Source organism: Thalassophryne amazonica, chromosome 15 (genome assembly GCF_902500255.1).
Source record: "Thalassophryne amazonica chromosome 15, fThaAma1.1, whole genome shotgun sequence".
Classification (NCBI taxonomy): domain Eukaryota; kingdom Metazoa; phylum Chordata; class Actinopteri; order Batrachoidiformes; family Batrachoididae; genus Thalassophryne; species Thalassophryne amazonica.
Genome location: NC_047117.1, coordinates 96,018,015 through 96,031,057, shown reverse-complemented (window position 1 = coordinate 96,031,057; position 13,043 = coordinate 96,018,015). Strand labels below are relative to the sequence as shown.

Genomic DNA, 13,043 nt, shown 5'->3' with positions numbered 1-13,043 from the left:
AAGAGGCATCAGAGAGGTCAGGCTGCCTACAAGAAAAAGATAGAGGACCACTTCGCTGTGAATGACCCCAGGAGGTGGTAGGGAATAAATCATATAACCAACTACAGAAGCAGCAACCCAGGAAATGCTAGGTCTGACGCCTCGCTGGCAGAAGAGCTGAAACCGCTTCTTTGCCCATTCCATGCAAACGACCAACAGCAACTCCACACCCCCACCCTCCAGCACTAGCACGCTAACACTTCAGGAACACGAAGTGAGAAGTGTGCTGAAGGCGGCGAACCCCAAGAAGGCGGCCGGCCCCGATGGTGTACCTGGAAAGGTACTCAAAGCGTGTGCTGACCAACTGGCCGGAGTTTTCACCTGCATCTTCAACCTGCCCCTGTCACAGGCCATCATTCCACTCTGCCTTAAATCCTCCACCATCATTCCAGTCCCAAAGAAGTCAGCAGTGGAGAGCAAAAATGACTACAGGCCTGTTGCACTTACGCCTGTGGTCATGAAGTGCTTTGAAAGACTGGTCTCTCAGCACATCAGAGCCTGTCTGCCTCCCACTCTGGACCCCCACCAGTTTGCCTACAGGGCAAACTGCTCCACAGAGGATGCTATCACCAGAGCTCTCAACCCCGCTCTGAGCCACCTGGAGTACCAGGGGAGCTATGTGAGGATGCTCTTCCTGTACTTCAGCTCAGCTTTCAACTACATCATCCCGGAGATCCAGAAACTGACACATCTGGGCATCTCCACCCCATCTGCCAGTAGATCAAGGACTTCCTCACAAACCGCCCACTGTCCGTGAAAGTTGGCCCCCACCTTTCCTCCGCCATCACAGTCAGCACTGGTTCCCCTCAAGACTGTGTACTGAGCCCCCTCCTGTTCACCCTTTACACGCACAACTGTTCTCCGACCCATCCCACAAACACCATCATAAAGTTTGCGGATGATACCACCGTGATTGGGCTCATCTCAGGGGGATGAGACCGACTACAGAGATGAGGTCAATCGACTGAGAGCGTGGTGTTCAGCTGACAACCTGCCGCTGAACACCACAAAAACAAAAGAAATAATCCTGGACTTCAGGAAGAACAGGGCTTAACCAGCCCCGCTCTACATCCAAGGGGACTGTGTGGAAAGGGTCAGCTCCATCAGGTTCCTGGGAGTGCAGCTCTCTGACAGCCTCTCCTGGACTGCCAACACCACAGTGGTGGTGAAGAAAGCCCAGCAGCGACTCCACTTCCTGAGGGTGCTCAGGAGAAACAATCTGGAGGAGAAGCTACTGGTGTTGTTCTACAGAGCCACCATCGAGAGCATCCTGATGTACTGCATCACAGCGTGGTACGGGGGGTGCTCAGCAGCAGACAGGAGAGCGCTGCAGCGGGTGATCAAAACGGTCCAGGGGATCACTGGCTGCTCTCTGCCCAGCCTGGAGGACATTGCTGCCAGCATCAGCAAAGACACATCCCACCCCAGCAACCACCTGTTTGACCTACGACCCTCCGGCCAGTGGTATAGGTCAATCAAAACTAGGACAAACAGACTCAGGGACAGCTTTCTCCCCAGAGCGATCACTGCTCTGAACAATAACAAATCACTCTAATCCACACCTTCAAGTTTCTTGTGCAATATCTGTAAACCATGTGCAGTATTCCCATGCAGTATGATTCCACAGTTGTATATAATTCTCATTTTACATTCTACTTGGTCCACATTTTATTTCATTTCATTTTACCTTATGTTTATATTAGTTGTACATATACTCTGACTAATTCACCGTTAAATTTCACTATCTTTTTTTTGGCTAAAAATCACTCGCACCACGGAAAGCACCTTTTTGCAGTTGCACTCAAATCTCGTTATAATGCAAATTACAATGACAATAAAGGTGATTCTGATACTTCGCCGTACGCGGCTTGCGCTGTATTGCCAGCTGTCTAAATTTATTGACGACAGAACGGCCGCAGTTGGGTGGGAACTTAGACGATCGGAGTTTCAGATCTCCTTATTTCACATTCATGATAGTAGCTCGATATTGGTGATTTTCATTATTGAAAATTGGCATATTTACCATTCACTATTTTCAGGGGTGGACTGATTGAAGGTTTTGCAGACATGACACTGAGAGAAAAAACAGGATAAACACACGTGCCGACATGGACTTCTGTATCTTTGTTTTTATTCTGTCTAGAATTTGCAGGTTTGGGAAGTCACAAATCTACGAAATTATTTCTGTTTACCATGTGGCATTTTGAATCTTTTATCATGTTAGCTACACAAAGTGAGGCCACTTAAGGCCAAATAAAAAAATAAGTTGTTTATCTTCCCTGCCCTACACATAAAATGACCAAGACTGCAAAACTTATTTCCACCGTGCCTGAAATTATTTCCACTGCGTGACAAAAAGTGCGGCTATGCCACAGTTTTGTGCTGCTTTTAGCGTCCAAGAATCCCTCCGTCAGTAGGTGATTTTTGCTCCAATTCAAACGACTTTACGGCACCCAAAACTTCATTTAAAGATGAAAAATTAGCACCAACACTCAATGCCGAGGGCACTGCCATGTTGAAATAAACTCTATGATGATGTCATTTGAACTAGCCAATCAGCGAGGGGATCTGTTCAAATATTGCTCAGTGCGTGTTTGCCGTATCTAGCAAAATATCCACTGCCTAATAAATAATGCGACAATACAATTTTCGAGAAACAGACAAAAAGAATCTGATAAAACAAAACAGAAAAGACTAAACCAACTAACAATGAACATAAATAAATATAGAAATAAATAAGTGTTTCCTGTGAACACCGAGTGACTCTTAAACCTCCACTTTATCCCTGTTTTATTTAAGTTTAATGACAATTTGTTTTTGTCAAACCACATCTAAGCTGTGTTTTTACACAAGAAAAATAAAATGCAGTAAACTGCACATTTGTGTCTTTTTTTATGAAAATATCTTATTAAAGCTCACATATTACACTTTAGTCAGGCCTTTAAAATACTTTTGTGGACTCTTGCTGTAATATGTTGTCAGTGGTTGAGATAGTTTCTGTAGGCATCTAAAAATGCTCATAATCGGGTGAAAATCTCTGTGGTGTGTCGGTGACGTATGTATGTGCAAAATAAAACAAAACACTACTCCAGGTATGTTTTTGATGAGAATATAACATCATAACTTTATTACAAGCTCAAACGTTGATGGCAAAATAATGGCAAAACTCCCATGTAAGTAAAAAACAAAAAAAAAAAACGATTAATTGAAAAAATAATCAACCGATTAATCGATTACTAAAATAATTATTAGTCGCAGCCCCAGTTTGTTTTATGAGTGAGAGCATTTTACTGATTAAATGTGAATAAGCCAGTTTTGAGTTTCTCAGTGCGCATGCTTTTTCAAAACTGGTGACAGTGTTACTTTGTGCACAGCAGAACAACGTTGTCAGTTGCTTTAGGCCCTAATTTTGTATTTTATTGACTGTACATCCAGTGACACAGCACCCATTTGGTGCATTTACTGGATTAGAACAGATCAAAATACTACAGAAGACAAAGAATTTTTACTTCACAGTTTGAAGTGAGTTTTCTTTGTTTCAGAGGGCTTCAAACCCATTAAAATTCACTAGAAATATACAAAATTTGACTTGGTCTTTTAAAAATGTTCTGGGGGGGGGCACCCCCAAACCCCCCAGACTAAAGGCTACACCCCCACCACCCTTTTATGTATCTTTATGTTCAGGTTTTGCATTATTTTTATTCTTTGTTTGTCTCTCCTTAGAGCAGGGGTAGGCAACCTGTTCCAGAAAGAGCCATGAGGGTGCAGGTTTTCTTTTCAGCCACTGACTCCACCAGGTGATTTTACTGATTAATATCACTTTGAGCAGATGGAATCAGTTAATCAGTGAAATCACCTGGTGGAGTCAGTGGCTGAAAAGAAAACCTGCACCCTCATGGCTCTTTCTGGAACAGGTTGCCTACCCCTGCCTTAGAGGCTATTTAGAATAGATTTGTATGAGGTCTGTTAGAAAAGTATTAGATCTTTTTATTGTTTTCAAAAACTATATGGATTTGAATCGTGTGATTGCATCAGACAAGCTTGAACCATCGTGTGCATGCGTGAGTTTTTTCACGCCTGTCGGTTGCGTCATTCGCCTGTGGGCAGGCTTTGAGTGAGCACTGGTCCACCCCCCTCGTCGGATTTTTATTGTCAGTGAAATGGCTGAGCGACTGCTGCTTTGCTCCATGAATTTTTTTTCAGAAACTGTTAGAGACAGCCAGTTGGAAACCATTCGAAAGATTCAGATGGATTTCGGTGAAGATTCTGTCGGTATCACACGGATTAAGGACCATTAAAACTGGATTAAAAACGGCCCGCGGCGGAGGGCGCACCGCGCCCCGAGCGGCCATCGACAGGCTGGAACGAGCAGATCACTAACAAATTTAAGGCTCTGTTGATGCAGGACGTCGTGTGACTAGCAGAGAAGTTTCAGAAGAGGTCGGGATCAGCACTTTATTGGCACATTCCACTGTTAAAGGAGATTTTGTAATGAAAGACGTGCGGACGGATTCACGCGTCAGGACGCAGCCGCTCATGGCGCTGGACAAAAAACACCTCTGTGTTGGAAGTCTCACAGGACAAGTTGGAACATGCCCAGCTGTTAAACAATTTCTCAGATACTCACTCGACCGAAAAGCCATCAAAAGCCGTCTGAATCTTCTGAATGGTTTCCAACACGGAGGTGTTTTTTTTTTTTTTGTTGCGCGCATTGAGCAGCTCTGTGCCGACGTGTGAAATCCTCCGCACGTCTTTCATTACAAAAACTCCTGTAACAGTGGAATGTGCCGCAAAAGTGCTATGTCCAGCTCTGTTGCCATTTCTGTGGTAGTCACACGATGTCCCGGATCAACACAGTGTTCAGTTTAGAAATGATCTGGTCGTTCCAGCCTGTCGATGGCCGCTCAGTGCGCCGCGCACCCTCCGCCGCTGTGGGCCGTCTTTAAAAAGGTTTTAACACTCCTTAATCCGTGTGACGCCGGCAGAATCTTCACCGAAATCCATCTGAATCTTTCGAATGGTTTCCAACTGGCTGTCTCTAACAGTTTCTGAAAAAAATTTCATGGAGCAAAGCGGCAGCCTCTCAGCAAGTTCTCAGACAAAAGAAATCCGACGGGAGGGGTGGACCAGTGCTCACTCAAAGCCTGCCCACAGGCGAATGACGCAACCTACAGGCGTGGAAAAACTCACGCATGCGCACAAAGGTTCAAGCTTGGCTGATGCAATCACACGTGATTCAAATCCATATAGTTTTTGAAAAAAATAAAAAGATTGGATAGTTCTCTCACAGACCTCATATACTGTATAATGTGTTTATTGTATTTATTGAGGAAAAAAGTGTCTGTGCCCCCACTACGCCACATTTTAGGGAATTGCTGGCATTGATTTTTGCCAGGAAAACATTTCAGTTGAATAAGAATTTATTGCTTTAACCCATGCTCTGGTGTTCTTGATGTATTGTGACGTTTTAAAACTGATGGAGCTCCAGTGATTGTGATTGTGATCAGTCAGGTCAACTTACTGTCTTCTTAAAGTCTCCATCTTTCTGCAGTCAGTGCTCCGAATGCTGGGGTCTTCATGGTGGGCCTGGCTGTGTTTCCTTTCCATCATCCTTTGCAACGTCCACCCTGTGCCGCGCTGTCTGCTCCACCACTAGTCAGCAGTGCAATAGAGGTGATGATGAGCTTCATTTTCTTTCTTTAACCATCTGATGTGACTCAGTAAAATGTCACCACATTTGGTTTTTCAGGTTCTGCTGTTTCCGGCACTGACCTTCATTCACGGAGGCCGACTGTCCTCCCTTGAGTTCATCACTCAGGAACTCAGCTCAGAAATACATGTCCGCTTCCAGACCTACAGACCTCACTGCCACCACCCAGGCCTCCACCTGCTGCTGCCCAGTGAGTCCCACAGCACCACCATGAGGGTTATGGAGATCTAACCTTGTACAGTTTTCAAGGGCAAAGCTTTTTTTTTTTCCCAAACATACAAGGAACTAGCTAAAGATCAACAAGATTGCTCAGGAACTGCTGAAACAGTTTCAAGGTGTTTGGTGGAGGGTTGGGATGTGAAGGAAGAAGATACAAGATAATTTATTGATCATATGCAGGTTAATACAGAGTCAACAGTGCAATGAAATGCTTAGGATGAGAAGGACTGTTCAAACTCGCATGAAGTACTAATAGCATGCAATATAAATACCGAAAATATAAGCATATGATAATAAAAAATAATAATAATAATAGTCAGCAGTAGTCAGGTTGTAGTATTGTTCATATTGCACATAGTATTATTGCACATGACATATTGCACAGTTGTGTAGCAGGTTATTGCACAGGTAATAATAAATAGTAAAAACTGAGATGAGTTATGAAAGGTAAGGTGGTGACATACAAGATACAGTCACACTGATAACAGCAATAGACATATAGTGTTAAAGAAGTGGCTTAGTGCAGTGTTATTATCATAGTTCTGTGTTATTTAGAGTTCAGTAGTCTGACAGCCTGTGGATAGTAACTGTTCCTGAGTCTTTTGGTACGGGCTGGCAGACTCCTATACCTCCTGCCAGAGGGTAACAGTTTGAATAGTCCTTTTGCGGGGTGAGTGTGATCCTTAATGATGCTGCGTGCCTTACGCTGGCACCGACTGTGGTAAATGTCCTGGATGGTGGGAAGACTGCTGCCAGTGAGGTCCTCAGCTGTGCACACCACCCTCTGCAGTGCTTTCTGACTCTGGCTGCTGCAGCTCCCATACCACACTGTGAGGCAGCCCGTCAGCACACTCTCAATGATGCACCTGTAGAAGTTCGTGAGGATGGTGGTGTTCGTGCCAAACGTCTTCAGCCTTCTCAGGAAGTAGAGTCTCTGCCGGGCTTTCTTAACCTCAGTGTCTGCATGTAAGGTCCAGGATAAGTCCTCGGTGATGTGGACGCCGAGGAACTTGGAGCTGCTGACCTGCTCCACCTCGGTGTTGTTGATGTGGATGGGGGAGTGCTGACCTCCGCGCTGTCTCCTGAAGTCCACTATCATCTCCTTAGTTTTGCTGACGTTCAGAGAGAGGTTATTCTCCTGGCACCAGCTGATCTCTGTAGGCAGTCTCGTCATTGTCAGTGATGAGGCCCAAGATGGTGGTGTCATCAGCAAACTTGAGGATCACGTTAGAGCAGTGCTTGGCTGTACAGTCATACATGAAGAGGGAGGAGAGAAGTGGACTGAGAACACAGCCCGGAGGAGCGCCCGTGCTGAGGACAAGTGTGGAGGAGAGATGTCTGCCGATTCTCACCACCTGTGGTCTGTTAGTGAGGAAGTCCAAGATCCAGCAGCATATGGGCTTCTCCAGGCCTAGGGCAGTGAGCTTGGTGACCAGTTTGGAGGGGATTATGGTGTTGAATGCTGAGCTGTAATCAATGAAGAGCATTCTCACATACGTATTCCCCTTCTCCATATGGCTGAGGGAGGTATGAACTGCCAGAGCAGTGGCGTCCTTTGTCAACCTGTTTGCTCTGTATGCAAACTGCAGGGCGTCTAGGGTGTCGGGGAGGGAGGCACAGACATGTTTCTTAATGATCCGCTCAAAACACTTCATGATGACAGATGTGAGTGCTATGGGCCGAAAGTCATTTAGACAGGTTGCTGTGGGGGTCTTTGGGATAGGAACAATGGTGGAGGTCTTGAGGGTGGTGGGCACAATAGACAAGCTCAGTGACAGATTGAAGATGTTGGTAAACACCTCGGTGAGTTGGTCAGCGCAGACTCTCAGCATCCACCCTGGAATGCCGTCGGGCCCGGGAGCCTTACGAGGGTTTACTTTCTTGAACGCCCGTCTCACTGTAGCTGTGTCTATGTGGAGTGTGGCGTCCTCACTGTCCACATGTGGTTTGGTGACAGGTGTGGTGTTGTCTGCATCAAACCGGGCGTAGAAGGTGTTGAGCTTGTCCGGGAATTATGCGCTGGACATCTCCACAGACCTGCTCCTCCCCTTATAGTCTGTCATGCAGTGGAGGCCATACCACACCTGCCGCGCGTCGTTGCTCTGTTGGGCAGATTCGACCCTCTTCCTATACTCCTGCTGTGATGTTCGTACAGTCTTTCTGAGGTCGTACTTGGCTGCTTTGTAGGCCTCAGGGTCTCCAGAATTAAAGGCAGCAGTGCGTGCTTTGAGTTTGGCACGTACCTCTAGCCCGACCCATAGTTTCTGGTTAGGGTAGGTGCACATGGTGGTTTTTGGTACAATATCCTCAGTGCACTTCCCTATATAACCAATGACAGAGTCTGTGTACTCGTTGAGGTCTCCCTCTGCTGAGTCAGCAAACATCTGCCAGTCGGTTGTCTCGAAGCAGTCCTGGAGAGCTTCGTCTGCTGCAGTGTCCTATTTGAATATTTCCCTAGGAACTGGTTTTTCCTGTTTCAGTCTCTGTCTGTAGGCAGGAAGGAGGAGGACAATGTTGTGGTCCGACTTGCCTAGAGCGGGGCGGAGGAGGGGTTTGTAGCTGTCCTTAAAGGGTGTATAGCAGTGGTCTAGGGTCTGATCTCCCCTGGTGGCCATAGTAATATGCTGATAGTATTTGGGCAATACTTTTTTCATGTTTGTTCGATTAAAGCTCCCAAAACAATGAAAGCAGCATCGGGGTGTGTGTTTTCAAGTCCATTTATAATCCCATATAGCTCGTCCAGGGCTTGGGTTTTAATAGCCTCGGATGTAGTAGGTGGAATATACACTACACTTAGTATCACTGAGCTGAATTCTCTGGGCAGATAAAAGGGCCTTACTTTAATGGTGAGTAACTCTAGGACTGGTGTACAATGAGACGCTAGGATACGAATGTCTGTGGCCCACGAGGAGTTAATCATAAAGCACACACCCCCTCCGCCCAGCTTGCCTGAGTTTTTGGTCTGGTCCAGCTGATAAATGGTGAAGTTATCTGGTGTTAACAAGCCGTCAGGCACGTCCGGCTCCAGCCAGGTCTCGCTAAAGGCGTAAACACAACAGCTTCTAATGTCCCGTTCACGGCTAATCCGTGCACGTAAATCATCCATTATATTCCTCAAAGACTGCACGTTGGCGAGGAGGATAGAGGGAAGCGGAGGTTTATTAAGTCTCTGTCGAGTTCTTCACAGAATACCGTCTCTTTTTCCTCTCCGTGTCTTTTTCTTTGTCCCGTGGCGTCGTGAAGAACAAAGAAACACAAGCGTGTTTAGGACCAGGGGCAGCATGTCCGCTGCGCCGTCCTTGAAGAGCGGCTCCTCTACCGCTGAGAAATCTAAATCCAAAAGTGTTGCACGGTCATACTCGAAGCAGAGTGTCTCATGCGGTAAATTGCAAGTGCAAAAGGTAAAATAAGACAAAAAATGAACAAAAAGAGTGTGAATTGAACGGAGCTCCCCATCAGTGTTGCCGTCTTTTGGCGCAGCTTGATGACGAGAACCTGTTAAATTCAATTTAATTCAGTTTATTTAATTTATATAGCGCCAAATCACAACAAAGTTGCCTCAAGGTGGTTCGCACAAGTAAGGTCTAACCTTACTAACCCCCAGAGTAGCAGTGGTAAGGAAAAAGTCCCTCTGAGGAAGAAACCTCAAGCAGACCAGACTCAAAGGGGTGACCCTCTGCTTGGACCATGATACAGACACAAATTACAGAACAATTTACAAAACAAATATACAGGAAATGTTGCTGCTGTAACAGTTTATTTTCCCCCTGGATATCTCCAGGAGGAAACAAAGTTTCGCTGAGATATGTTTGTCATTATGTATGTTTGTTTTTTTGGTTGGTTGTTTGTTTGTAATCATTGCGTTTTTCACATGTAATTCACTGTGCAGCACACAGTTTACATCGCAGACTCTTGCAACTTCACATATAGCAGCCCTAGCAAGGTACCTTTCAGTACACAAAAGGATCAAGCTCAAGGTCAAAGGAAGGTCAAACACTAAATTCAACTACACAACTTTCCTGGTCACAGTTTTGAAATTTTGCCTCCAAATTTGCCATGAACGTAGTCATAGGCCTTGCCCATGTCCTGGGATAAGCAGTTGACCTTGACCTTCAGGGTTTCGCTTGAGGTCTCATGTCATCTAAATTAGGTCAGACTTCATATTACAGTAAAATGTTGTGTAATACACCAAATTAATAACATTTTATGATTACATTAGTACTAGCAGAATATAGTTATATGATTACAAGTAAATAAAACTTTATAACTAAAATGCTCATTACAGTAAACTATTGCTATCATACTGGGTGTTGAAAAGAGAAGGTTACATATGTAGCCACGGTTCTATGAATCCCAACTGACTGCCAGAGGGCAGTACTGAAAGCACTGAATGATCCCTTCGCGCACGTGCAGTTCGAGTAATAATACCAAAATAGTCACACCTGTGACACCATGGATGACCAATCACAGTGTATATAAGCATACATCATCTGAGGCTCTGTCCCTGCAGAACCTTCTCACGCAACGCGGAGATTCCGAGAGACAGAGAATCTCTGGCGGTCAGTTGGGATTCATAGAACCGTGGTTACATACGTAACCTTTGTTCCATTTCATCCCTCCTGACTGCCAGAGGGCGGTGCTGAAAGCACTGAATGACTAATACCAACTTGTTCCGACGGATTGTTTGTTGTGACGCTCTTCTGAAGTTTTCACGGTTGTATATGTTTCTTTTATTTCTGTTTAGCACTTTTCTGGTTATTAATTGTATCTACTCTGAATGTTATTTAACTATAGTCCTGTTGTAATTCACTAGCAGTTAACATTCGCTAGCGGTTAGCTTTCGCTAGCTCGGTCGACTCCCCCCACACACACACACCACCCCCCCACCTCCGTCGTTATTTTTATAGCCGTTTCTTTTTTACATGGTTAATACTTCTGTTAGTTTGTCAGTCGAACTGCTGTGAATTTTAAGTAACTGTTTTACTCCTGTGTAAATCTTAGGAGCGGCTAGCATTTTCGCTAGTGGTTAGCTTGCGTTAGCTACTTCGGACCCCCGTTTTCACTTTTCCTTTTCATTTTTTTATATACTTCTGTTAGTTAACTGTTGTGAACTTTAGCTTAGTACTTTACTCTAGTGTTAATCTTAGGAGTGGTTTATATATATATATATATATATATATATATATATATATATATATATACTCAACAAAAATATAAACACAACACTTTTGGTTTTGCTCCCATTTTGTATGAGATGAACTCAAAGATGTAAAACTTTTTCCACATACACAATATCACCATTTCCCTCAAATATTGTTCACAAACCAGTCTAAATCTGTGATAGTGAGCACTTCTCCTTTGCTGAGATAATCCATCCCACCTCACAGGTGTGCCATACCAAGATGCTGATTAGACACCATGATTAGTGCACAGGTGTGCCATAGACTGCCCACAATAAAAGGCCACTCTGAAAGGTGCAGTTTTGTTTTATTGGGGGGGATACCAGTCAGTATCTGGTGTGACCACCATTTGCCTCATGCAGTGCAACACATCTCCTTCACATAGAGTTGATCAGGTTGTCAATTGTGGCCTGTGGAATGTTGGTCCACTCCTCTTCAATGGCTGTGCGAAGTTGCTGGATATTGGCAGGAACTGGTACACGCTGTCGTATACGCAGGTCCAGAGCATCCCAAACATGCTCAATGGGTGACATGTCCGGTGAGTATGCCGGCCATGCAAGAACTGGGACATTTTCAGCTTCCAAGAATTGTGTACAGATCCTTGCAACATGGGGCCGTGCATTATCCTGCTGCAACATGAGGTGATGTTCTTGGATGTATGGCACAACAATGGGCCTCAGGATCTCGTCACGGTATCGCTGTGCATTCAAAATGCCATCAATAAAATGCACCTGTGTTCTTCGTCCATAACAGACGCCTGCCCATACCATAACCCCACCGCCACCATGGCCCACTCAATCCACAACATTGACGTCAGAAAACCGCTCACCCAGACGACGCCACACACGCTGTCTGCCATCTGCCCTGGACAGTGTGAACCGGGATTCATCCGTGAAGAGAACACCTCTCCAACGTGCCAAACGCCAGCGAATGTAAGCATTTGCCCACTCAAGTCGGTTACGACGACGAACTGGAGTCAGGTCGAGACCCCGATGAGGACGACGAGCATGCAGATGAGCTTCCCTGAGACAGTTTCTGACAGTTTGTGCAGAAATTCTTTGGTTATGCAAACCGATTGTTTCAGCAGCTGTCCGAGTGGCTGGTCTCAGACGATCTTGGAGGTGAACATGCTGGATGTGGAGGTCCTGGGCTGGTGTGGTTACACGTGGTCTGCGGTTGTGAGGCTGGTTGGATGTACTGCCAAATTCTCTGAAACGCATTTGGAGACGGCTTATGGTAGAGAAATCAATCAATCAATCAATCAACTTTTTTCTTGTATAGCGCCAAATCACAACAAACAGTTGCCCCAAGGCGCTCCACATTGCAAGGCAAGGCCATACAATAATTATGAAACACAGTCTACGTCTAAAGCAACATAACCAAGGGATGGTCCAGGGTCACCCGATCCAGCCCTAACTATAAGCCTTAGCGAAAAGGAAAGTTTTAAGCCTAATCTTAAAAGTAGAGAGGGTATCTGTCTCCCTGATCTGAATTGGGAGCTGGTTCCACAGGAGAGGAGCCTGAAAGCTGAAGGCTCTGCCTCCCATTCTACTCTTACAAACCCTAGGAACTACAAGTAAGCCCGCAGTCTGAGAGCGAAGCGCTCTAATGGGGTAATATGGTACTACGAGGTCCCTAAGATAAGATGGGACCTGATTATTCAAAACCTTATAAGTAAGAAGAAGAATTTTAAATTCTATTCTAGAATTAACAGGAAGCCAATGAAGGGAGGCCAACACGGGTGAGATATGCTCTCTCCTGCTAGTCCCCGTCAGTACTCTAGCTGCAGCATTCTGAACCAACTGAAGGCTTTTTAGGGAACTTTTAGGACAACCTGATAATAATGAATTACAATAGTCCAGCCTAGAGGAAACAAATGCATGAATTAGTTTTTC

The 13,043-nt window shown here is 45.2% G+C and overlaps 1 protein-coding gene across 1 annotated transcript in view; it reads left to right on the top strand.

The window, feature by feature from the left end:
• pkd1a (polycystic kidney disease 1a) overlaps nucleotides 1-13,043 on the top strand; it is a 334,259-nt gene that overhangs the window by 122,084 nt on the left and 199,132 nt on the right. Inside the window, 2 exon segments of the mRNA XM_034188324.1 lie at nucleotides 5,591-5,712; nucleotides 5,789-5,939. Coding sequence (XP_034044215.1) covers nucleotides 5,591-5,712; nucleotides 5,789-5,939 — 273 coding nt within the window.